The sequence below is a fragment of the Seriola aureovittata genome, chromosome 11 (genome assembly GCF_021018895.1).
Source record: "Seriola aureovittata isolate HTS-2021-v1 ecotype China chromosome 11, ASM2101889v1, whole genome shotgun sequence".
NCBI classification, from domain to species: domain Eukaryota; kingdom Metazoa; phylum Chordata; class Actinopteri; order Carangiformes; family Carangidae; genus Seriola; species Seriola aureovittata.
Genome location: NC_079374.1, coordinates 6,428,006 through 6,452,588, shown reverse-complemented (window position 1 = coordinate 6,452,588; position 24,583 = coordinate 6,428,006). Strand labels below are relative to the sequence as shown.

General features: G+C 39.6%; 1 protein-coding gene and 1 long non-coding RNA gene across 4 annotated transcripts in view; one reads left to right on the top strand and one right to left on the bottom strand.

The window, feature by feature from the left end:
* Nucleotides 1-5,111: 5,111 nt before the first annotated feature.
* Nucleotides 5,112-24,583, top strand: part of LOC130178014 (uncharacterized) — a 28,522-nt gene continuing 9,050 nt past the window's right edge. For both annotated transcript variants that reach the window (XR_008829100.1, XR_008829099.1), the window contains exons 1-3: nucleotides 5,112-5,846; nucleotides 5,970-6,133; nucleotides 10,019-10,161. This is a non-coding gene — a long non-coding RNA (uncharacterized LOC130178014). The remainder of the gene's footprint in view (nucleotides 5,847-5,969; nucleotides 6,134-10,018; nucleotides 10,162-24,583) is intronic.
* On the bottom strand, nucleotides 6,168-20,234 carry il1rl1 (interleukin 1 receptor-like 1). Of its 2 annotated transcripts, none has more exons than XM_056390081.1 (12): nucleotides 20,033-20,234; nucleotides 15,942-16,005; nucleotides 15,276-15,516; nucleotides 14,430-14,616; nucleotides 12,863-13,016; nucleotides 12,557-12,619; nucleotides 11,341-11,455; nucleotides 10,369-10,517; nucleotides 10,000-10,137; nucleotides 8,944-9,108; nucleotides 8,520-8,665; nucleotides 6,168-7,153 (listed from the first exon to the last, which is right to left on the bottom strand). In XM_056390081.1, the coding sequence occupies exons 2-12, from the start codon at nucleotides 16,000-16,002 to the stop codon at nucleotides 6,905-6,907; spliced, it is 1,668 nt and encodes a 555-aa protein (XP_056246056.1). In that variant the 5' UTR covers nucleotides 16,003-16,005; nucleotides 20,033-20,234; the 3' UTR covers nucleotides 6,168-6,904. The 2 variants fall into 2 exon arrangements, with proteins under 2 accessions (XP_056246056.1, XP_056246057.1); XM_056390082.1 differs by having other exon boundaries at nucleotides 15,276-15,427.

Genomic DNA, 24,583 nt, shown 5'->3' with positions numbered 1-24,583 from the left:
TATTTATGCAATAGTGACAGAAATGCTTAATAATAATAAATAGTAATCTTTTTAATATCTATATCTTTGTGTGTCCTGTTGATTATCTGCACTCATTTAGAACCACTGTCATTATGAGCAGCGCTGTCCAGAGAGGGACACTATAGACTTTATGCTGCTATAAAACTCATGTTTCATAGCAAATCCCTCCAGAAGAAAATTCTAGCGCGCTTGATTACGCCGAAAGTCCAGAGACAGGACAGAAAGGACAGAAAGGACAGAAGACAGAGTAGGTGTGAAGATAATCCGGGCAGAGGGAACAGCAGGAAAAGAGGCTGCAGCAGCTCGGCCTTCAGCCCGCTGGGCAAACACTGATCCAGGCAGCGGGGATTACTCCAGCCCCTTAACAAGGCCTGAGAGGTGGATACAGGGAGAAGAAGAGGTTGTCCAGCTGGTATCATCCGCACACACTTTACAGGCATAATGCTATACTAACAGCCCCCACACATGCTCCTACCTATGAAGAGGGAAGCCAAACAAACCAGACCAGACCACATGGTGTGTGTGTGTGTGTGTGTGTGTGTGTGTGTGTGTGTGTGTGTGTGTGTGTGTGTGTGTGTGTGTGTGTGTGTGTGTGTGTGTGTGTGTAGAGGGGGATGGGACAGGGTCATCAGACTTTGAAGCCACAAAAGGTTGGCCTTAGGCCCAATGCCCTCTGGGTCACTTAAGGAGGCAAGGAGGCAGCATGAAAACATGTGCACACACAAACACACACACACACACACACACACACACACACACACACACACACACACACACACACACACACACACGTGCGCGCGCACACATACCACCTGCTGTTCGCCCAGGCTCGTGTTTGGTGTAATGAAGATGGAGTGATTCAGCAGCCACACAAAGAAAGACACAGTGCTGAGATTTACCACATAACTCAGGCCAATAAAACCTCCACAGCAACCTGGTCAGCATCTGAACTGTACTCTCAGAGAGGAATGCAGCAATTAGTCTGTTCCTAATTAAACTTAACATCTTCAGTTTGCTTGTTTTTTCTGACTGAGGCTAGTGTTGCACATGCGTCCTTCAATCGGACTAGAAAGTAGTATAAGAGCAGCTACATGTGCATCTGCAAGGGAGTATGATTGAGCCCAAAACCCAAAGATATTCAATGTATTATCACATAAAACGCTACAGCAGTCAACACACAAACTTCTGCCATGTGTTTGTCAGCACACAATGACGAAACACTTTCAGAAGTGTTTCTGAAGAAAATAAACTCTGCTACGACCTACGATGTTCTCTCTTCTACCAGCTTCAGTGTTTAAAGAAAAAAATTAAAATGATGACATTACCCTTAATGTTCCAGGTGCTGGGGTTCCTGGAGCACAAAGCGATTTCAAGAAGTTTATTCTAGACATAGAAAAACAGGAGATTATCCTCGGTTCCCGCTGAGAGTCAGGGGAATCTGGGACTTTTCAGCCGAATACAAACCAGGAAGGAAAAGCACTGTTTACTCATGGAGGAGCGACTAAAGAAAACATCATGGAATATCACACTCACAGCTTTACTGTTATGATCAGATGTCTTTCATAGACTACATACAGCGAGTCAGACACACACACACACACACACACACACACACACACACATACACACACACACACTCTCTCTCGCTCTCTGTCACACACACAAAATTCACAGCACCCTGATTAAGTCATGATAGATCGTCCCCACAGGGCCTGGCCTATTGAGTTTGTGTGCATGTGTGTGCGTGTCTATGGTGTGTTTTAGCGAATTTCCACATTTACATATATCCTGGTGCAGGCTTGTGCATGTGTGTGTGTGTGTGTGTGTGTGTGTAAGGGTGCGTAAGTGCGGTCATGCGTCTGACTACGTGCAGGTGCGTGAAAGTGTGTGTGTGACATTAGGGCGAGTGCCAGGTCAGCGGGGTCAGCGAGGAACAAAAGCCCGGAGCAGCTCCCAGCTGCCGGGCCAAACGTCATCCAGCACTACCCCACCCCTCCCATCCCCCTTCCTTTTCAATGGGAGCGTGCCGCTGTCCTGCTTCTGCTGACACATGCACATTTACACATACACACACACACACACACACACACGAACATACAGACGCACACATGTCCCGCCTGGCAGTCCACAGTCATGTCTAGAGCTCAGTGCAGCAGGCAAAGGGGGTAAAAGGTCACATGAGGACATATGCAGAGCATGCATGGATGCAAATGCTCAACACTGACCGACATCTGAGAACCCTGTCTCCTAGAGATTATACTTGTATAATACATGGTGCTAATTTGTTTTGCCAATCACATTTTATAGGAAATGTTATTTCTTGTAGAATAACTGCCACATTTTTTACCACTGGACTTGGAAGTTGTAGGGACGCGGTCTGGATCGATACCGCTGGATCTCGATTTCGATTGAGTCCTACTTTTGGTTTATGCAACAAAAGCACTTTCGTTATGAACAGGATAGGAAGATCTTGGTTTCGGTTTTTTGCATCAAAGTTAATTAAAATGTTTTTTCACGGGGTGCCTCAGTAGTAAAACTTGAAGGCTTAGTCCTAACTACAGCAGCCCAAGTAACCCCCCCCCCCCCCCCCCACACACACACACACAACTTTCCTGTCTCTTTTTGCGGCAAAAAAAGCCTGAAAAAATAAAATAACTTAAAAAAGGACGTAAAGTTTTTTCATTGAGTTGATAAAAATGTAACCCAGATAGCATAACATGTCTTGTAAAATGCATTTCTATAATGTAATGTAATTAAATGTAATGCTGTTTTAAATCCGTAGCACAAACACTTCTAGACTTCTAGCATTAAATGGAAATACTCAACTAAAGTAGACAAGCCTTAAAATTGGACTTAAATACATTCATTAAATGTACTTAGTTTATTTCCACCATTATTAGAAGACGTAATTAATTTTAACATTCCTTTTACATCAGGAGAGCCAAGTAGACATTTTCACAACTCTTCCACTGACACACACACACACACACACACTCACTCACTTACTCACACACACACACGCACACACACACACACACACACTGTTACTGTACTAGACAAATTACTTAAGAGTTTGAACAGTTCAACAGTAGAGACTGATAAATACTTACAGTTATATAGTTTAGTCTGAATAAACAGATGTGTCCCACAGTACAATTAACATATGTATGTAACTTTCTGTCTCAGACTGCTGCTGGGCTTTTCACAAGAAAATAGGGAGAACTCTACATTTCTATTTTAATTTTCTAACATTAAGTTTCCTATAAGTGCAACAGCAGCACTGTAGTATCGGTTGTGTTAGAAAAAAGTTCAACAAAATAATTCTGAAAGCAAAATTAATTTTACTTACTTTAAAGGTCGTTTGCTTTGTGTCATTGATGAAAAGTTACTGATGACATTTTCTGTTCCCCATCATCACAGCTGTCAACTCGCTCTGAGTGTAGGTTGTTGTGTGTCAGGATCAGCTGAGTGACTGAACCAGACACCACCGACGTGATGACAGGTAGCTGTCCACAGCTAAGTGTCTTGTTCTCTGTTTCAACAGTCAAGACACTTTGCATATAAGCGCAGGGAACAGTGAGTGTGTGTGTGTGTGTGTCAATGGAGGAGCAAACTGAAGTTATTGAGAAGGGATTATTCCCTTAAACTAAAAATCATGTCACAATTTGAACCATTTACTCTCTGATTCACCGATTCATTAAACATTTTTGTTAAAGGTCATTTCTACTACTTCATGTTTTTTCTTATACTGTATAAAATCCCTGTAGTTGTATCTTCAACAATCTGTAAACATGTCTGTACTCTACATACATTTTACTGTAGTTAATGACAGACAACATATTGACCTCTAAGTAATTCTTTTTGACTAATCTTATCAAGAGTTGAGCTCTAATGGCCAATAGTAAATAGAAAATGAATTTATTGTAAATAATGATCATTTTGGCTGGTATGATTTTACTAAATTGATACTGTGCCTACAACAGTCAGTGATTATTTTTTTATGGAGCTTATGGTGTTTTTATATCTGTTGTATGCTATTAATATTTCAGTTTACTTTTGACTTTCAGTATAGGCTCATAATATTCCTGTAAAAACAAAGTGATGTTTTACATTTCCCTTTCCTAAAGTATATCATTGTGTGGCACTAATATAAAATATGTTGCGTACGGGAATAAAAATCAATGACAAGTCACCACTTACTTGTTTACACGGCATCCATCCCGTCCTGAATCAATCCTCCATCACACACAGAGACACCGACCCGGGAACAAGGCAGAAGATGAAGCAGGACTTCCAGGGACAAGCTGCGGTCTGTATCAACAGCCGAGAGAGTCGGAAATAACAATGTCATCAGTTGTTTGCCGGGTATGAGTGAGAGAGAAAGTGCACAGCATTTTCCATTTTCTACCTGTTTTACTGTCTCCACCCAGCGGCCACCATCCACATCTGTCTGGCTTATTTTCCCCAGTGTATTTTCCTTTTTGCACTTTTTACATTTTGTTTTTGTCTCTGTAAATTTGATAAAAGTCTTTACCGCGTAATCTTGCCAGCATTAGTAATACAATGAAAATAAAACTGTAAATAAGCAAAGTAATCCTACCAGAGAAATAATCTTCATTAACTACAGAGCTATTCTTTGCAGTATTGAAGAGGACGTGGTAGATTTAGCAGACAACTGTCATGGTGAACCTACAGTAGCATTGTCTCCCTCTGCTGGACAAACGATGTAACTACAGTTAAATCAATAAGTATTCAATGGTGGGCCAATATTCCCAGGTCAGTTTGATAGGAGAAAATTATTTAATTAGAGGTCCAAGCCGTGAATACTGCTGGGACCTTATTGTTTTTGTTCTTGTGCGTCCCGCAGCAGAAACTACCTGAGAAAAACGCGCACAGGCACAAAAAATTACACTAATTATCTGATAGGTGACGCTATAATAATGAAATATACATTTTTGCTTCTCGAAAACGGATTGGACTATAGTTAACATTCTTTTGCCATTTTCATCTGCATCTTTAACCTTTATTTCTGCACAACCCTACACTGTATATAAATCAGTGGCGTGCCGTCGGGGGCAAGAAAGGCAAGCAGTGCAATCGCCCAGTTAAAGCTAAAAATAGACATTGATTTGAACAATACTGAAGTGGAAGCGACATCTCTCCTTATGTTTGGTCTCAGGAAAGCTTTCTGTTTCATCAAGGATCTGTTGCCTGTTTGCATTCATCATGTAATTTACTGCCCACTGGTGATGGCAGCGGGGTATTGTCCCTGAAAGCTAGCTTGACTTCCAGCCGCTGTGCTTATCGTTGTTGTCATTTTCGTGCTGGAAGAGGAAAGCGGCTTAATTCGCGCATGCGCGTTGAGGATGCGCGTATCTTGCACATGCGCAGACTTATGTGGAAACCAGACCTGATTATTAAGCGCGAAGAGGCAGCAGCAAGCGAATTACATTAGTTTATCAGCTCTATGCAAGGTTTGCTGTAAATTTGAGACAGAATATTGTTACAGGAGTAGTGAAGCTCCTTTCAGGAATAGCTCAGTACGTAGGTTGTCCGAGAGAGAGAGAGGGAGGGGTGAGGCTGGCGACCAGAGTAGAGAGTTAGCTAGCTAGTTATAAGTTAGCAGTGTGGCTGTGAGCGTAGCAGTGAAATATATGTGCACTATAGATTTCACTCTAGAAAGAAATGCTATGACTACTTGAGAGCGAAGTTCCCCTTTGCTTCCCAACTACAGTCCAGACAATTAGCCGGAAGGATTAACAACACTGAGGCTGGAAAATACAGGATTCAACATTGTTACTGGAGTGCGTCATTGTCATGTAATGGTAAATATTTTTGAAGATTACCATTGAAGTGAATGGATATTTTTCCTCTATGCTGCACATTTGATGTGTTTAGTGCCACTTCAGAGGATCAGACAATCTAATATAATCTTAAAACTTCTTCAGACAGGAAGGGGAAAGGTGAAGATGTCCTGACAGAGAGCATCAAGATGCAGGAGCAGGACGTCCAGCACAGGAAAGACAGGCAGAACAAAACCATGAGACCGGCCTGGCCCTGAAATGAAGATCCGAGAAGACTGAAGATTTGCTACTGCTACTGTCATGAAAAGGTAGATTTTAGTCTGGTCCATATTTTTTTGGGTACTGAATCGCTGAGTTGTGGGGGTGGGGTTGCAACTACGTTGTGCTTGCCTATGTGTAAAAGTCACCGCATGCCACTGATATAATTGTATTAAATTGCCTTATCTTTATTAATTTAACAATGGGGATTAGACATACATGGGTAGCCTCGAACAGATGCTAAACCTATACATTTCAAAGTAAAAGCTCATAAAAAAACTGTAAATACAACCAGACAAACAGAATGACAGAAGCTGTGTTGTCCAATAGCACAGAGCTGAAGAGAGAATACCACAGTGGTTCCCACAAACAGCACAATACTCCTATACTGTATATCTCTGTAGGTACTGGAAACACCCTGGCCAGTAGTCATGAAACCATCAAAACCTTGCTTATTTTTACAGGATAATCAACCCATACTGAACATCAATACAGGGGGACGCCAAAGAGTTTATGCTGACTTAGTTGACAGATTATATATTAAACGATACATATACAAAGTGCATAATAAATTCTTACATATCCAAAATAAGTATCCTTATTAAGATCCAAAAGCTTCCTCTATATAGCTACAGTAAACACATTCCTTCTGGACTTATTTGCATCATTCATATATAAACAATATTGCTGACGCCTGCGATTTTTCCCACATATCTGTATAAAAGGACTAGTGAGTGTGGACCATCCTTCAGATTTTTTTAGTACATGCTACAGGTCAGTCATTCCAGGAAGGGCAGAGCTAATCAAACTGCACAAGGGCTTCAAATAATCGCAGAGGGAGAACATTTTCTGGCCGGTGTGGCGGGCATCAGGTATCGCACCCTCTTCCAGAAGCGCGAGTTCCATGCGGCAGCACCCCGTGAACCATTTGGCCACTTCAGTGGGGCACTCTTGCGAATCAGGTGCTGCAAGCCGACAGGAAGGTCTGTGTATCCTTGGGGCCCAGTGTCCCCCAGCTGGATCAGAATCACACTCATCTCCCTCTGGACCAGCGCATGGTGGATCCCCACCTGGAAAATGATCAATCAATCAATTTTTTTTTTAAATGTTCTATTGTTTGTGCAATCAGAGAACTCTTTAGCTAAGTAGCATAAAATATGAACGCCAAGAATAGCCATGGTTGTTCACAATGTTCTTTTAGCCTTGAATTCAAAGAGTATAACTTTGTTTCAAGATATCAAATAGCTCTATGATGATTCAGTCTTGATTATCCCATCATCGCAGGAGAACAAAGAATTCTGGAACAATAATAACTTTTTGGCCAACTATCCACATGTAATTGTTTTACCATGTTTTGGAATCTGTGTACTCTAGCGGTGGGCGATATGGCAAAAATATCATATCACGATTTTTTAAAATAAAATCACGATTTCGATTTTATCACGATCTTAAATTGGAAAAAATAAAACGAACAATTTAGACCAAAGAACCTTTCTTAACAGATTTTATTTCAAATAGTCGCAGTTTTGCCTGCATGTGCAAACAACGTAAAGTTTAAGGTAAACAACAACAACATTCTAATAAAGTGCACTCTTGCAAAAGTAGTAACAGAAAGTAAAATATCAATCAAAGACATTACTGACAGTCATTTAAACAGGATTTATTTATCAAAACACTAAATAGCTTATTGAAACGCAAAACTGCAAACTAAAGTGACTGTGGTTATCTCTTTTAGTGCAACGGTTTTGAACAAAAAATATCAAACTGCAATGTGTATAACCCGAATTATCTGTTAGCTGTTTGGCCCTCAGCATACTGCTTTGGGTGCTTCCTCTTCAGGTGATTAAACAGGTTCGTCGTGTTACCACCTGACATGCGAACTGTTTCTGTGCAAACTTTGCAAATTACATTTGCTTGCGCTTGATCAGTTGCGGAAAATCCAAACCAATTCCATATAATGGAGGTGGAATTTTTTTTAGCGACCAACTCCGTTTGCATTTCAGCCATCACTCTCAATGTGCTACCGCTACACACACAAACAAGGCGGCGGGTAGGAAAGCGCGTCACTGCGCGTAATTCGCTATGATTGGTCGGTCAGGTTGACGACGTCAATACGTCTGGTGCGTCGGTGCATTAGCATAGAACTGCAATTTATAGAATGTGCCCTAGACGATCCCACGATCTCTGCAGCTTGAAAGATCACGTTGTAATCCTTCACGATCTAATATCGTCATATCGCCAACCCCTAGTGTACTCCATAGCTGGCACAGATACATGGACAGAAATGACTCATTGCTTAATGCAATAAGCGTAGTTTTGAGTCTGGACCATTTGGACCCAAGTTGCAACTGTGTCCCAATATTTTGAACAAACAGACAGGGATACTGCCTTAGTAACTGCCTTAGTGGTTTTTCTCTACATTTCTTGGACTCCTACCTGCCAGTCAAATCCTCCTATTACTGAGTTTTGGGTTGAGGCAGGACATTGGTCTGTGATCTCAGGCTTTGATCCTGAACCCGGGGTGAGGACAACCATCAGTCTCCTGCTCTGCTCTATGCTGTCCTCCACCAGCTCCAGACGGTCTGTGGGGTCAAACAAAATGCTTAACAAAAACTATTTTATGTTATGATATGAAAAATGTTCCTCAGGCTTTGTAGCACAACAAAATCACCCCAAAGTGCTGTAAATAACCCTTTAAGAGAAATTCACCATGTTGGTTTCTTTTTTAATATTAGCATATCTGCTAGCTGTTAACTGATAACTGTTTAAAGCAAAAAAGTGGAGAAGAAGAAGAAGCAAATGCAAGGACGGGGTGTGAGAGGGAAGAGGTGAGAGGTAAATAAGAAAATAAAATTCAGACCTTCCCCAGGTATGTCATCCCTCCCGTGGATGAAGAGTCGATATCCACACTTTTTCTCGAGGACAGAGGGCAAAATCTGTGTGACAAACTGACTGAGTGTCTCCTCGGTGACCTTGTCAGTGCTCTGCATCTGGTAGACTACGTAGGCATCGTACAACCTTGCATCTGTTCAATACAAACAAATTAATGGAAGCTGAAGTGTCCATTTTTTTCACTCTGACTCATTGTCACCCACGCTACATTGCAGTCGCTTATGATGCTTTTACTTCTGACTGAAATCCCCTCAAGTCAATCTCAGGTAACTCAATGAGAAACTTTGCTAAAAAATATAATCTCAGTGCGGCTGGAAAATTGCTTGTACAAATATGCGTATTAACAAAATTGCAAATCTTTTTTGGGTTTTATGGGTAACTATGGGTCACAGAGGATGACAGAGAAGCTTATGTACAGACCCTCACAAATCTCAACAGATGGAGCCCTGCAGGTTCAAATCTGACACGGTAATGTAATACTCAAAATCTGAACAAGTATAAAAGAAAACAGCCACATCTCTGCATGCTTGTTTACATGCAGAATGAAGCCATATTCCAGCCAAATGACACATTAATTATACTTTATTAAAAACAAGTTTGAATAGACTAGCTTCCAGCTCCATTTGCTGTGAATTGAAAGAGTACTCTATCGGTGTAGTATTGCACTCTTTAAACATTGTCAAAGTCAATGTAGAAAAACCAGATATACCATCTTTTTTACTCCTGACAGTCTTCTTCTTATTCTCTTTAAATTACCCACAATGTAACTCAACTGCCAACAGCTGGGTTGGAGATTTGGGTATGTCAGCAGCTAACTTAATCTTCACCTTATCAAACCTGTAAACAAAATGAGTACAAATCCCCTTAGAGTAGATGATTAGCTTAGGCCAAAAACCAGATGTTGGGGGTAACAGTTAGTCCGGCTCAGTTCAAAGTTGAAAAAAAAACAAACACCTACAAGCATATAAAGCTGACTAATGAACACGCTGTACCTCGTTTGTTTAAGCTTTACATAAACTCTTACCTCCTCTGTGACTGCTCAGAGGGAAGAAGCGTCTGAAGAAGAGAGCAAGGTCGATAGCAAAGCACTTTACCAGCACAGCAGCGAACGCACAGACGAACAACACACACACTGGTGCAACGATCAGTGGAGTTACTGATTCTGGAAAACAAACACAAAATTGAAGTAAGTAAAATGTATCTGTGTGTGTGTGTGTGTGTGTGTGTGTGTGTGTGTGTGTATCACTAAATGACAAGGCTGACAGTCAGCATTTTTCATGTTGTTGACCAATTTTATTAAAACCAACAATTATTTCAGCTAACAAATATTGCATGTGTAGCCAAAGCCTGATAGATTTACAAATGAACAACAATCTACAATCACGTCACTGACCTCTCCGCTTAAGAGTTAAATTGGCAGTATTGCGTTCGTAATAGCAGTCAGCGATGCATTCAAAGTTATTTAGAAAATCCTTAGCTGACACTTTGTCGATGGTCAGGACCGCAGTGGAGATGATGTTCTTTGTTCGGTCCTCCATGATTCTAACAAAGGACACAGAGTTTGGTTGATTGAAGAAAAGGACACAAGTTATCATTAATGTTGATTTACAGAGTCCAGTGGTTCACTACAGAAGCCAACCAGGGCAAAAAAATACACAAAATCAACATTTAAATTCAAGATATTTGGTTTTTTTTTAGATATATGAGTAGCTCTGGAGATGGCCATCACGGTCATTCGGTTCGGAAATATCACCACAAATATTGGATTACCATTAAACTTTGTCCAGACATTCAGTTTACAAGTTTTTAAATGACTTTTCCCGTTAAGCCCAAAATAGATAACCTTTTTTCAATTATTCAGTAACATATCCTGACATCTACCCAAAGGATTGGTGCTAAATTTGGTGCAGACACTTCATAGATGATGTGTCCTACTGACTTTGGTAATCCCCTTACTTTATCCAGCCAGCCATCACATGAAAACCAAATGCCTGTACATGTTGGTTTCTGTGGATGTGTTTATGTGCTGCTCCAGTGACGAGACAATGTATGTGCATGTTTGAACAGAGACGTGTGCGGTATTTTTAATCAGTTTAAAGAATGAGTGAACAGAATAGGGTTGTCACTATACTAGAATTTCAGGCAGGACTGATAACGTTCGCTGCCTAGCTCCCACATTAACGTTGGTCGTTTTATATGGTTGCAAATGAGTATCTAATCAGATACTAATTTTTAGTATCGATTAGTATCTGATTATCGATTTTTTGACAACCCTAGAACAGAATGATAAACATGTAATAACACCATACAAACGGGAAGTTGCATTTTGAAGTGAGAGTGATGTTCTGCTTTTGATCAGTCTTACAGTTTGGTGGTTGTATTGTATCCATCCCTCTTATTGGCAGGTTGCCAGCGAGCTTTACAGTCGAGGTCGAAATTGATCCCACAGTAAACTGAGCAGTTCAACTTAATCCCAAAGCCTGGTAGAAAAAACAAGACATTGTATATAAAACATTTTAATTCACAGTGTGTGTCTCCTTATTGAGAAGTTTCAGAGTGATTCATTGAGACATTGCAGCAATTTCTCATTTATTCACTTTACCCTGCTTTGTCTGAATAGAGTGGCTTTGAAGCCCACACACACTAAATTAAAACACTGAGATAATTACAATCTCAGTTCTGCTCCAGGACGGAAACTTCAGGCTATCCAAAGTAACTACAAGGAACAAAGTAATAACAAGAAACAATACCAAAAGTTTCCCGTGCTTTGAAAGTTCTGTACATCAAAACTCTGCTAGAGGTCTGAAAGATATGAGCGATATGGTGGTTTCCTCTCAAAGGAGTACCTATATGAGCAGGGCTTTAGTCTACTTCCACTTAGCTTTGTTTACTTTTTACAGTCCAGTTTTGTTTTAGTACTGAACAGTTATTAGAGTTTATTACGTTGATAACCTTTAAATAAACCAAAGAAAAATGTACACAGAATGCCATTATTTCAAAGTAAAACACATCCACTCTTTAAGTTAGACATTTCCTTACTTACCTATTATTCATCTCTTATTTACTTAATGAAATATATTTATAGTATATTCTTTGAATTACACTTCATTAAAATAAAAAATAAACTATAACCTTGACATTCTTGTTTGCAGCAGATTATATATTATTATATGTTACATTTCCAACTAAAAGTAATGTGATGCTTCTCTTATTAATATGTAATGTTCATTTGGTTGCAGTAGTGTCTTTTAGTTGAACCGTTAAACTCTTTGTGATTAGTTTGCTTCTCATCTCAGAAGTGTGTGGATGTAATACTCTGCCGAAAAATGGAAAATAAAACTTAAGTTCTCATTGACTTTGTTTTGATACGCCTTTTAAAGGGATTCCCCCCTTCTTTTCCCATATCTGAGTTTGAACTCAACACGAACAATTCACAGATCAGATACCTAGCTTAAAATCAACACTAATACATAATAATCAGTAACATGTCGGCAAGGTGCAAGTGGTTATGTCAATATAGGAACAGTTGTATTTGTAGTGCTGTGATAGCACTATGGTCTTATTTTGGGAAATTTTCCCACCTTCATTAGCAAACTGCTCCTTGTTGACCGGAGAGAGGATTTCACATTTGGCGATACTTTTTTCTGCAAGTAGAAATAAAACACAGTGATGAGTGTTCCCCTCTGTTCTCTTCAGTGTGACACTTGACAATGGTCACATTCCAGTGTTATCACCATAATCAGTATTTTTTCTACATGATACAATACACAAACTCTTGAAACTTTTCTCTAACTCAAACTTACCCTCACACTGGATGCACAATGGCTCTTTTAAATTCCCACTAACCTAACTAAAGGTTTACAAATACCTGAAAAAAACTCACTCACCTAAAACTTTTAGCTTCCTTGAGCCTGACGAGTTGTACATCTTGTGATTGTATGGCCAGGTACACATGCAAGTGTAGATGCCCTCCTTATTTTTGTCGGCATCTTTAACCCACAGAGTAGGCAGATTGTTGTTGCCTTGAAGAAGATTGAAGTCCTGCAGCCGAGGCAGAAGGGGCAACAAATAGTGAAAATAAAGAAGGACTCAAATAAAGTCATATGAAAGGAACTTGAAACAACTGAGGAGCTTAGAGGGAATGTAAAAGAATGTGGAGAGTGTAAATACATTTTATTATTCAAATAACCACATTCTGTAATCCTCTAATTAGACAATAAAAACTAAAAAAAAAAAAAAAAAAAAAATGGAAAAAAAAATGTATTGAACAGAATAATCCTTTTACAAAAAATAGATCTCTAGAATTTAGTGCAATTGTAAATAATTTTACATAGGTACTGTAGGAATATCTCTTAAGTCCAAGAGTCCAAAACATAATAAACTAAATATATAATTGTTGTTTAGTTTAAATAGATCTAGCCTTTATAAAACAGTGTTAAGCAATGCTTCATTTTACATGTCCCGTAGTTTCAGAGGTTTAGTTTCAGTTTTAGACATGAATGCTTAATTTAGTAATACCACCTCAATGGAAGTGTCTGGGAAACTACCTACTAATTTATTTGAGTTTGTAAGACGGAAGGAAGTAATGATATAAGAAAAGACGACCACAGTTGAGTGGAGATTAAAAAGAAGTATAATTTCCAGAAAAAAATAAATATATATACTATATATATATATATATATATATGTATACTGTCTAATTCATACAACTAGAAAACTGACAAAACCCATTTGGCAATCTGGGTTACCAAGTGGATAAAAATTTGGTATTATATATTTATTGGAAAGCATATTCCCAATATTGGTTGAATGATATGTGTACTTGTACTTTATAACCATGGACAACGACAGACTAGTTATGCATTTTGACCACAAAGTAACACACTTTTTAAAAAAAATTATTTTTCTACATCTCATGGAGTAAGGTTGTAAATCATTGTGGTGTAGTACTGTATGCTTACATTCTGTACTGTTAGCAAACATAACACCTACAGTAACTCAGCACCCAATTTCTAGAGAACTTCACAGGGAGTAACCGTTTCATATCAGTTACTACCTCGGAAATAATTGTGAAACTGTGGGGCACCTACACAAAGTTGTCTTGCTGTGAGTCTTGCTTACATACCACCAAATTACCTCACTGGGCCATTGCATCAGTTGCAGAGATAAGGGCATACATAGCAATACATATACAAAAATGTTGATGATTAAAGTGGCATTATTACTGCTTTATGCTACCGTCCCATAGCACTGAATAACTATATTATATCTGGGTGTTTGATGGACTTGTTGGCGCTACAACTGTTGAGATTTCCAACTTTCAAAAACTTCTAATAAAAACAACAAAAAAAGGTTTAAACTTTCGAACTTGTAAACCATAATTGTAATAATGTAACAATGTAATAATTCACTGATATTCATACCAGGTGTCGCTGTAATCACAAATTGCTGTACCTTGTACCAGGTGAAATCTCCCCCAAACTTTTCACACGTGTACTTGACGGGATCTGGACATTCGATCTCAATGTTGTTGTCAGATTTTTCCACTTCTCCATATAAATATTTCCTTTGGTCGTGTGCGTTGTGTACATTAAGTTTTACTTTATAGAGTCTGCACTTTCCTGATGAGGAGTTAATATGCCTAAAAGAGAAGCAATTCCAGATAGTTAATGTATTCTGGCAAATACGACTGTTTCTTTAGCCTCAGAATACTCCAATTTGTCTTGTGTCAAAGTCTGTTCCCCCTTCAGACAATGCTTGCCCCCTGTTCAATTCCATAGTGGCCCCCCTGTGGTGGAGTTAGGGCTTTGGTTGGGTTATGGTGAGGCACAGTAGGAATAACTGGTTAGGATTAGTGATATGTTAGGGTCAGGTAAAGCGTCCAAGGAAGTTAGTCTTAGGGTTAAGGTAAGGGAAAACAAATTTGCTTGAGTCTGGTCCACATAGAGTGAAACTATCAGATGCTGCTTTCACATCAAGAAAATGTTGCTGGCTGTCAACCAACACTGGAGAATAACAACCAGAATCCGCCCAGTTGTGGAAGTATATGGGCCAGACTGAGGACGAAGGCATACATTGGGCCAGAGGCTTTCACCAGAAACATTTTGCTGAGATAGGTCTCAGGGACATTATATTGGTATACATATAGGGACAGTAGATCATCTCAATGGAAAGAATACATTTTAGAGTTGCCAAAAAGACCATGACATGAATTTGAAGGTATATTTAGTGATAGAAATGAATAGAAGTTTCCAAGTTTCCAAAGTTGTGAAAATGTTTTGTTGAGAAAAGTATTCTTACCGAGCAGTGTAAAGTCCAGAGTCCTCAGGTTGGAGGTTTAAGAAAAAGAGCTCTCCCCCGTGGTAATGTACCCTGTTTTTCTTGTCAGATGAGATATACTCAATTTTGGAGTCAGTTTTGTACCATGTGGTCTCATTATGTGGGAGGTCGTTCTGAAACACAAACATAACATGATACGCTTCACCTTCAAGACGGTGAGATCGGATCAGCTCAATGTCCTCACATAGGGGCTCAGCTGTCTCTGAAAATGAGCGAGAAGATGATAGATTTAGCGATGATGATGAAGAGAAAGTGAAAAGTACAAAATTAATAATCCCTCAGGCTGGTAATGGCTGCTACTTAGATAGTTCTAGGTCATTTCACTCAGTCAAGAATGCCAGCACTTCCCCACCCCACACACACACACCCACCCTCTCTCGCCTCCTGCTATAGGCTTTGTTCGTTGGTGAAATAGCACTAGCCATATCTAAGTGTTATTTGTAAAGGAGAGTCCTGTTACTATGCAATATAAAGCAATCTATTGAAAATAAAAAAAACATATAGTCCAAGTCCAGAACACTCCCTTATGCGTACATTAAGCTTCAGCACTATTGTGTGTGGGTCGATGGGGATGCACTAATGCACTTCCTTTCCTTGTATTTTTCTTTATCATAATGTATACACTACCTGAACATTCAGATGTAGATATCGCCACAAAGAGCAGGAAGATAAGTGGGGAAGCATCCATTAGCTGAGGGAGGGAGAATAAATTAAAAGTTAGAGCATATTCTTTTGCTTTTTGTTAAATAATTAATGTGGCACTTACAGGGGTTAAAGTTGGCTAAAATGATCCAGAATGGCGTTTTATCACCTTCTATTAATAAGTAAATCAATTAGAGTGTTTTAACAGAGAGAGACGGATGAGCAGACAAATACAGGCCCCTCCCGGCAGACCATCACATAAGGTGATGGTCGGTTTACCTTCATTGTTGCAGAAGAAGCAACACCCTGCTTGTCCAGGAACACATAAAAGCTGACGTTATAAATTCAAGAGGATATTGTGTTGGTCAGCTGTTGGCCACTTATCCTGCCGGTGTGTAACAATGTGAACAGCCAGGCCACAGCCAGGCTAAGCTTTGTCTTCTAGCTCAGCTCCCACTTCACCACAACGGTCCGGCACAATTCCTACATTAACTACATTACTCAGATTTCATGTCCTCGACTTCCCCTGGGATGCAAAAAAGTTCTGTTGCATGTTGTAGTTGAAGACCTTGCTGACAGGGGCCTCAGCCAGGCTTTCCCAGGCCTCCTTCACTACAGGTTTAGATTTTACCAGATCTGTCCAGCAGCCTACCCCAACATCTGATCCAACTCACTACCAGCTCACAACTCTGCTCCTCTCTTCACCCAAGGGTCCAAGACATACAGCTACAGAGCAGATGATACAACCGCAAAGAGGATAATTGAACTTAGGCCAAGGGTGTTCTGGTACCAAGTATATTTATGAACAATGTTATGCTCGAAAATAATGTTTGTTATGGCCAATCCAGGACAAATATAAAAGACAGATAAGAAAAATTGTAAATTGTAAAATGGTAAAGGCAATAACACCAACATTTGCAACACCTAAATTTGGGCTGCAACTATTACAGATTAATACTTAATTTAACCCTCGTATTATCCTCAAATATTACTAACACATTTTACCCTTGGGGTCAATCTGAACCCAGGGATATTTGCCTCCAGAAAATGATTTACAGAAAATTGTTGACCAAGTTTTTGTGTCAGGCACTTTGTTTATTTGTTGAATACATAAATAACCCCTTGATAATGAAACCTATCAGTGAGTTGACCTGTGCTCTAGCGCCACCATCAGGCCAAACTTTTAAATTCGAATTAATTTATCTTGAAAAGTTTTCATACAAATCTTCTCAAATTTACTGACAACATTAATGACCATAAGAGTATGAACCCTATTGGTTTTGGTGATGATATGACCTTCCCTGTAGTGCCACCATTAGGTCAAACTTTCAGTTTTTAGAGTTAGTGTATCTTGAAAATCTTTCATCCAAATCTTTTCTAATTTGGGATGCACATTCATGACTCTCACAGAATGAACCATATTGATTGATGTTGGTCAGCCCTGCCTTGTTTGTTTGTCATCAAAGCGTATGACACAGGACAAAACTTGGAATGTCTTCAGAGACATGGTGGCTGGAAATATTGCCCTTCCAGTCTCAGCGTTTCAAAGGCTTGCTGTTGCGTCACCTTTTGATTTGTAAACTCCTGTCACAATGAGCAAGCCAATGTAGGCTTCCAAGTCAGCTACATCCAAGTCTTTCCAACTGTCCCCATACACACGCTTCCCCTCTAAATTTGTCATCCCAAGTACAATATTTTCAATCGATGGTGTTATGAAGAACTCTAATGATGACTTGATGTCTTCAACATGGCTGATTGCATATCTGGTGGGGCCAGGAACCGTTTGATAATATTAGTAGCGCTAAGTCTACCCTGCTGTTGAAATGGGGAAAGGGACCATATTATCTTTCCATTTTTGGAAGGGATCGTGTCTGCTGGTGGTTGAGAGACAACAGGAGGGTCAACACTCTCATTCTCATCAGATGAGAATGCCTCAAAATCAGGGTCCTCCTCAACACAGTCCTCTGTCTCAGACACATTCTCCTCTATGTCACTTTCACTGTCAAAGAGCTGTTCCAAAACATAATTGACAGTAAACCTTTTCCCAGAGGACATTTTCAAGTGAGAGAGCGTGCAGATTGCAGTATACACAGAGCACAATGAGGAATGATTTGGATAGAGGGCTGCCGTGCAAGCTTTTATATGTTTGCTCCTCCCTTATTTTGCATGAACTACCAATGTCCTTGCGGGAATACCCCGCCCTCCACAGCGCGGGAAATATCAGTTCTACTTCACACACCTTCATGCCCATGGTGCGGGAAAGTTCTCATGAGAATATTGCCCCTCCCCCCATGTCACGTTAGCACCAAAAATGGAAAATTATGGTCCCTCTACTCACTTCAACAACAAGGTAGACGTGCTGCTAAGAGTGTGTCCCACCAGACACACAGTCAGCCATGTTGAAGACTGTTATGTATCAACCCTTAAAGTATCAACTCTGCACCTGCAGGTGTGGGGATGTTAGGTCACACACACAGACAGACAAGTTTTACACAGCTAAAACAGCTTGGGGTCAAATTGACCCCAGAGGACCACCAATGCGTGCAATATGTGTTCAGCACATTAAAAAAATATCATGATAATTTTATGCTTAATCAGTTGTTCCCATTAAATTAGGAAAAGTCATGAAATATGAAGCAAAAAAAAAAAGCCAACTATTGTTTTTTGAATGGGAAACATTGAATGGGGTCAAATTGACCCCAAGGATAATAGGAGGGTTAAATATTGTTTTTTTTTTATCATTTAGCCTGCAAAATGTCAAATAGTGACAATTTCACCAAGCCCAGTAACACTCCCTCTCAATTGAAAAACTTGAAAACTTGAAAAATCTTGCATCATCAGTTCTGAAAATGTGCAGTGGAAAAAGTTATGTTGTAAAATACTATCTGCACAAGATAAAATGATTTTATCTTAAACAGCAAGTTCCTCCCTTGATATGACTGCGCTTTCAGTGGAACACTGATAAAATACACTGTTGAAAACAGGCCTGGCACTTACAGTAAATATAACTTCACGTAAAGACATCACCAGCAGTAGTAAACCTTTGAATAGTTACCATCCCAGTGTATGAATTCAGCATTTTTACTGCTCTCAACTAGTAAAATTGCCTTAAAAAACAAACAAACAAAAAACAGTTGCTTTCTTGGGTATTAAAACTGAAAACTTTGGTCATTAACAGGTGATAATCCAAAAGTCCAATTCTTGAGAAGAATATCTGGGTCTTTAGCTACTAAATGCTCCACTATGAGGTGTTTGGTGATGGGCAGCTGGCATACAATGGGTTTATCAGCATCTTGTTTTAATAAAACTGCCTTTGGCTGCTGGAAAGAGTGTTGACCAGAGCGGAGTTTGTGGGATGGAAAATGAAAAAAGCCATCTTAAAGAGGCTAAAAATCTCAGTAGGGCTGCAGAGCTGGATAATTCTCTGTAGGATTCGCACAACAAGCTGTTTCACAATATGCATGGTCATTTGAGCCACTGTTGATATACAAATGCTGAAAGCTTTAACCAGTTTCTAACTGGCTAACTACCAAATCAATCCCACTCTATTTGCCTCTCAAATGGCATAATGCAATAAACAATTTTATATAACTTTATAGTGACTATAACACTATATGATAGTTATTTATAGATGAAGTCACAGCAAACATCTGCTTCCTGCACTACAGCTGCAAAATGGACATTATTCTGAAGTGCCCATCCAAATGAATTGGATTTAAACGTCTTACATTATTGAACTCTCATAAATAAAAAATTTGAATTACATTGAGAACAAAATTTTTGCTGTGGCCACTCAGGTCTAAGTACAGTTATAATTAATTTACAGTTAAAGATTTTTTAAAATGCTGCAAATATGTGAATGACGGGCAAAACTAACTAATGTACCCTCACTGGGCCGGATGGACATTGATACAATCGGCAAAATGTATCAATAAAGTACAGTCTTCCTATACATTTGTGAATTTCTTATAGTTAACTTGAACTATACTCACTAAAACTTTAAATAAACATAATAAAGTAGATAATGTTTGAAATAAACATACAACATTGTAGTACTATTGAAAACGTTTGCTTACCACACGTTGAGAGGTACAGTGGCTTCAGTCGGGCTCGTCTGTGTTCTTCTGCTCGGTGTGGTTTTTTATCCTCTCTGCTATCATCAACTTCAGCAGAATTGGAAGGATTATGCAAGGAAGTTATGCATACGCACATGCGCTCACACACACACACACACACACACAGACATACATTCACATAATGATACAATCATGGACTGAATGCTCCCTCCCAACCTCTTTAGCAATATCTCTCTATTCACAACAGTGTGCTGCAGCACTTGTGTGGGCGTGGATGTTTGAGGGAGTGTATCTGGCAAAACTTACACTGGTCCAGACGACTCAAGAAAGCAGCGTTCTCTCATTGTCTCTGAAGAACTACAACTAGTAGACTTATCTCTGAAGGGATGCAAACATCCACTGTGCCGATGCTACAGTTCATACTAACACTATAAAGCATATCCAGTTTACAAGTGCAGTGCACTAACATGGCAATTTGTATACAGACATTATTATACTTTTCTTACAGGAAATCATGCAAGGCGTTAGTGATTGAAATTACATATCTTTTGTAGACTACAAACTCCTCTCTTACCAAGACCTTTCTCCCTGTTGTCTCAGTTGGGGTCCAGCTCTAGGAGAGTCCTGGTTGTTCCAGACTCCTTCATGTAAGAATGACGAAGGCCTTTGTGCTCTTGGGAACACAGCTACAGCTGTGTGACACCTTCATATGGAGCCAACTGAGTATGTGACTGGGGTGTTTGAGAAGACTCTCTGAGGCGGCAGCTATGTATAGTGAGTTTATTTAAAGTGTATCGGAAGAGGGGGCAATGATGGCCTACCTTCCAGGTCATTCGACACAACATGACACAAGATTGCTGTGTAACAAACATGTTGACATAACTCCTGTAGCCCCAGATAGCCTAAACACATTTTCTTACACACGCGTGGCACGTTGCATGGATGGAAATTATGCAACTGGAGCCAGTGGTCTTTAAAAGATCAAAATCGTCTTTTGTCGTTCCCAAAGCAACAATTGAGTCAATTACCTTTACTTGGAACCTGACATTAAAAAATCGCATCATGGCATTCAACAATGAATGTCGAACACATGCCTTCTGTTTCCACAGCTACGCTATAATCAAATAGCGATTTCCATGTTATGTAAATAGTATGAAAATATTTTGTCGGATAAGACTGTGTCGTTTGTGAAGCCTAACATGATAATCCATTACCAAATGTGTGTTCTTCTCTCATGACATGATACATGACTGGGGACTAATTATCAATTTCATTTGCAATCGCAGTGTGCTTTTTATTTACCTATCATATCATTGAGCCTATAAAAATATATGCTATTTTTCACCAAATTAATTTATTTTACAAATGTTTGTAATTAGTTTACAAATTAGTTATGATATTACATTTTTTTGAGACATTGTTTGTAATAAAGTAGTAAACTACATTATAATTTTCCTGTTGCCAAAAAGATAAATAAGGTAGTAAATCATGATTAACTGAGACTATGACTATGATTCCCATGTCCCCTGAATATGACAAGAACGTGAGATAAAGGAATGACGATTTACTGAGGTTAAAGCAAACCTTATATTTCCAGTACTCCAACACAGCATTGCCTTTATGCTTCAAGGCCCTCATGCCCAAAAAAAAAATCTGTTTGTCATGTCCAAAGCCTTACGTATTTGGGCAGATGCATGTGGGCCTTGTGGCTAACAACAGGCATTTCCCATGAATTCAATTAAAGAATAAAGAGAACCTTTATTGTAATTGCACAACAGTACAACATACTTTTCTGCGGAAACCCAGACTGCTTATTTACATGCATTGGCGGGATTCCCGGCGAAAACAAATGGAGTGTCTGGAACAAATATCCAGTTAACAATGAAACAGTGACTGGATGACTAAATACTTCCTAACAGTGTGGTTCAGTTCTGTTTAGCCAGTTCAAGGTCAGAACACCAATCCTGTTATAACCTTCTGTGTGTGTTTGTATGTGTGTGTGTGTGTCAGGATGTGGTCATTGAAACGCCTACTGTAACTGGAACGACCACAGAGGAAAGATGGAGTCACATGTGTGTAAATCGCATCAAATTAAAGCCAAGTTCGAAGACATCTGTGATCGGATCCATAAATATAATTATGTGTACATGAATACTCATGTAATGATGTAGTAATTACTACTGAGTCAGAATGTCAACACGATGACAGGATGATGACTTCACGTTTCTACACATTTCACAGTGGAATGGCTTAAGGGCACTTTAACAGTACATGTTAGTATATTCATTAGTGATGGGGGCCCAGGCCTGTGTTTTTCAGCCATGACTGACTTCAGTAGTATCTCCTGTTGGTCAGAAGACTGTGGCCACAGGGGCAACTATCAAAAACTGGATGTTTTACCTTAATTAGTTAGGTCTAAAGACAACACTGACTCATCCCTCCATCCATCCATCTGTTCTGGATCACAGTGGCAGCTGAGTTAATATCCCAGCTCCTACAGGGGGATCCCACGCAGTTTCCCAGAGGGATCCGTAGTCCCTGCATTGTGTTCTAGGTCTGCCCTGATGTCTCTTACCAGCTGGACGCAGCAAGAAATCCTCTAAACGGTGGCATCTCGGGGGCAGGGGAGGAACAAAACTTTTTAAACATTCAGGGCTTAGCCCAAACTTAAGGGGGCTGAAAATAAAACCATCACATGTCAACCATCAGACTGAGGGGAAATGACACCAAGTTTAAGTTATATTATAAACTTTATAAAAGATTCAGGGGCTTTTGGGAAAACATCTGGGGCTGGAGCCCTATAAGCCGCCCCCTTGTTCCGCCTATGCGTGGGGGAATCGACGGCCAAACCACCTCTTATGCATCAAAAGAATCAGTCGGGAATATTGATACACAATTTTGTACATCTCTTAAAATCCTTTGATGCAATAACAACAATAACAACAACAACAATTAATATTTTAGGGCTCAACACTTGCAGTGATAACTTTGTATTTAACTAATTTATTATGATTTGTCATAATCACCGCTAGAAACAGTTAAATATTAGGTAAGGAGAAATTAACCTGTATCTTTCGTTCAGGGCAAATACAGATTTTTATCTTCAGAGAGCTGGCAAGTTTGGGCAAAAGTGCTGTTCCCATGGCAACTCAGACTAGAAGTGTGTTGACTGTTGCGTAATGTGTACACTCCTAGATTTGGCATGTTGTCAGTGCATGTTTTATCTGCTGGCACCACGTTTACCATTATGGAAGTCATGCATCATTTAGTCTTGATGTCAAGGAGGATGTGTGAGACATTCATCACTATGTCAGAAAAATATTCTGAGCTGGAACAGGAAACCAAACCAAGCAAAACTGGAACAAAACTCAATGTAAATATTGGTCAGAGAATGTCCATCACGATCCCTGCATACTAAAATAGACAAAGAATGTAATTTTCCTGAGTAATAGTCACTCAAGTGAAACAAAACCCTTTCAATGGCGCAATACTTCACACAATCACCGCAATAGAAGTCAAATCGATTAATTAAAACTAATGTGTGGAAGAAGCAAAATCCAAGTAACTCGACTGGAGTGAGCAGGTAGGGACATGCATACGAAGAATGACTTATTGTTTCCAGTTATGTCCTGTTTTTGACCCCATGCTCACTGGCATCATTTAGATTTCAGTATAGACTAACAGACAAGCCCAAGGTGATGTAATGTGCTGGTTTTTTCCCTTTGCAGCTTATAATAGAGATACTTGTTCTCTCCCCTCTCTCTCCCCATATGAGTAGTTATGCTCTCTTTAATCATTTCCTCATGCCTCCGTAGATTGCATCTGAACAGCTGCTGACATTGTTTCCTGTTTACAGGAACAGGTAAACGCACACAAATAAATAATTTAAATTCAATTCATTGTATGCTACAGCATACTAATGATAGTTCAGACAGTAGTGTGCTTCTAACTTTTTGTGGAAACAATTTGTTGAAGGCCCCTTGATGTTTCAATGCGACAATGATGTTCTTTTTTAGCTTTGGTTTGGAAGAACTTGACTGGTCTTCACAGATCCCTGACCTCAGCCCCATCCAGCACATTTGAAATGAAGTGTAACACTGGCTGTAAGCTGGGCATTTCAACTCCACATTTTTGGGTGACCACACAAACGAGCTTGCAGCTGTGGGGAGCAAATCTCAGCAGCCAGGTTCCAAAATCCTATTGACTGCTTTCCCTAAAGAGTGGAAGCTGTTATACTAGCATATAGTTGTTTCAGCACCAGCCAGCATTTTTTCAGTTTGGTGGCCCATTCCTGAACTGCCTCTGGGCTTTGTTTTAAATTTTTATAAGCTGTAAGAAGGATTATGCTGATATTTCAGCCAAGGAGGAGAATGACTCATAAGATCTCTTATGAGTCTTGACAAACCACAATGAAGGACTGTCTGAGAGCAGGAGTTGATGAGTGATATTCACTTAAAAACTGACTCACCAAGACATCATGAATAAAACTCATCTGTCAAGAGCATTAGAAGGCTTACTCGCAAATGGATTATGACTAATTGTGAGGAGTGA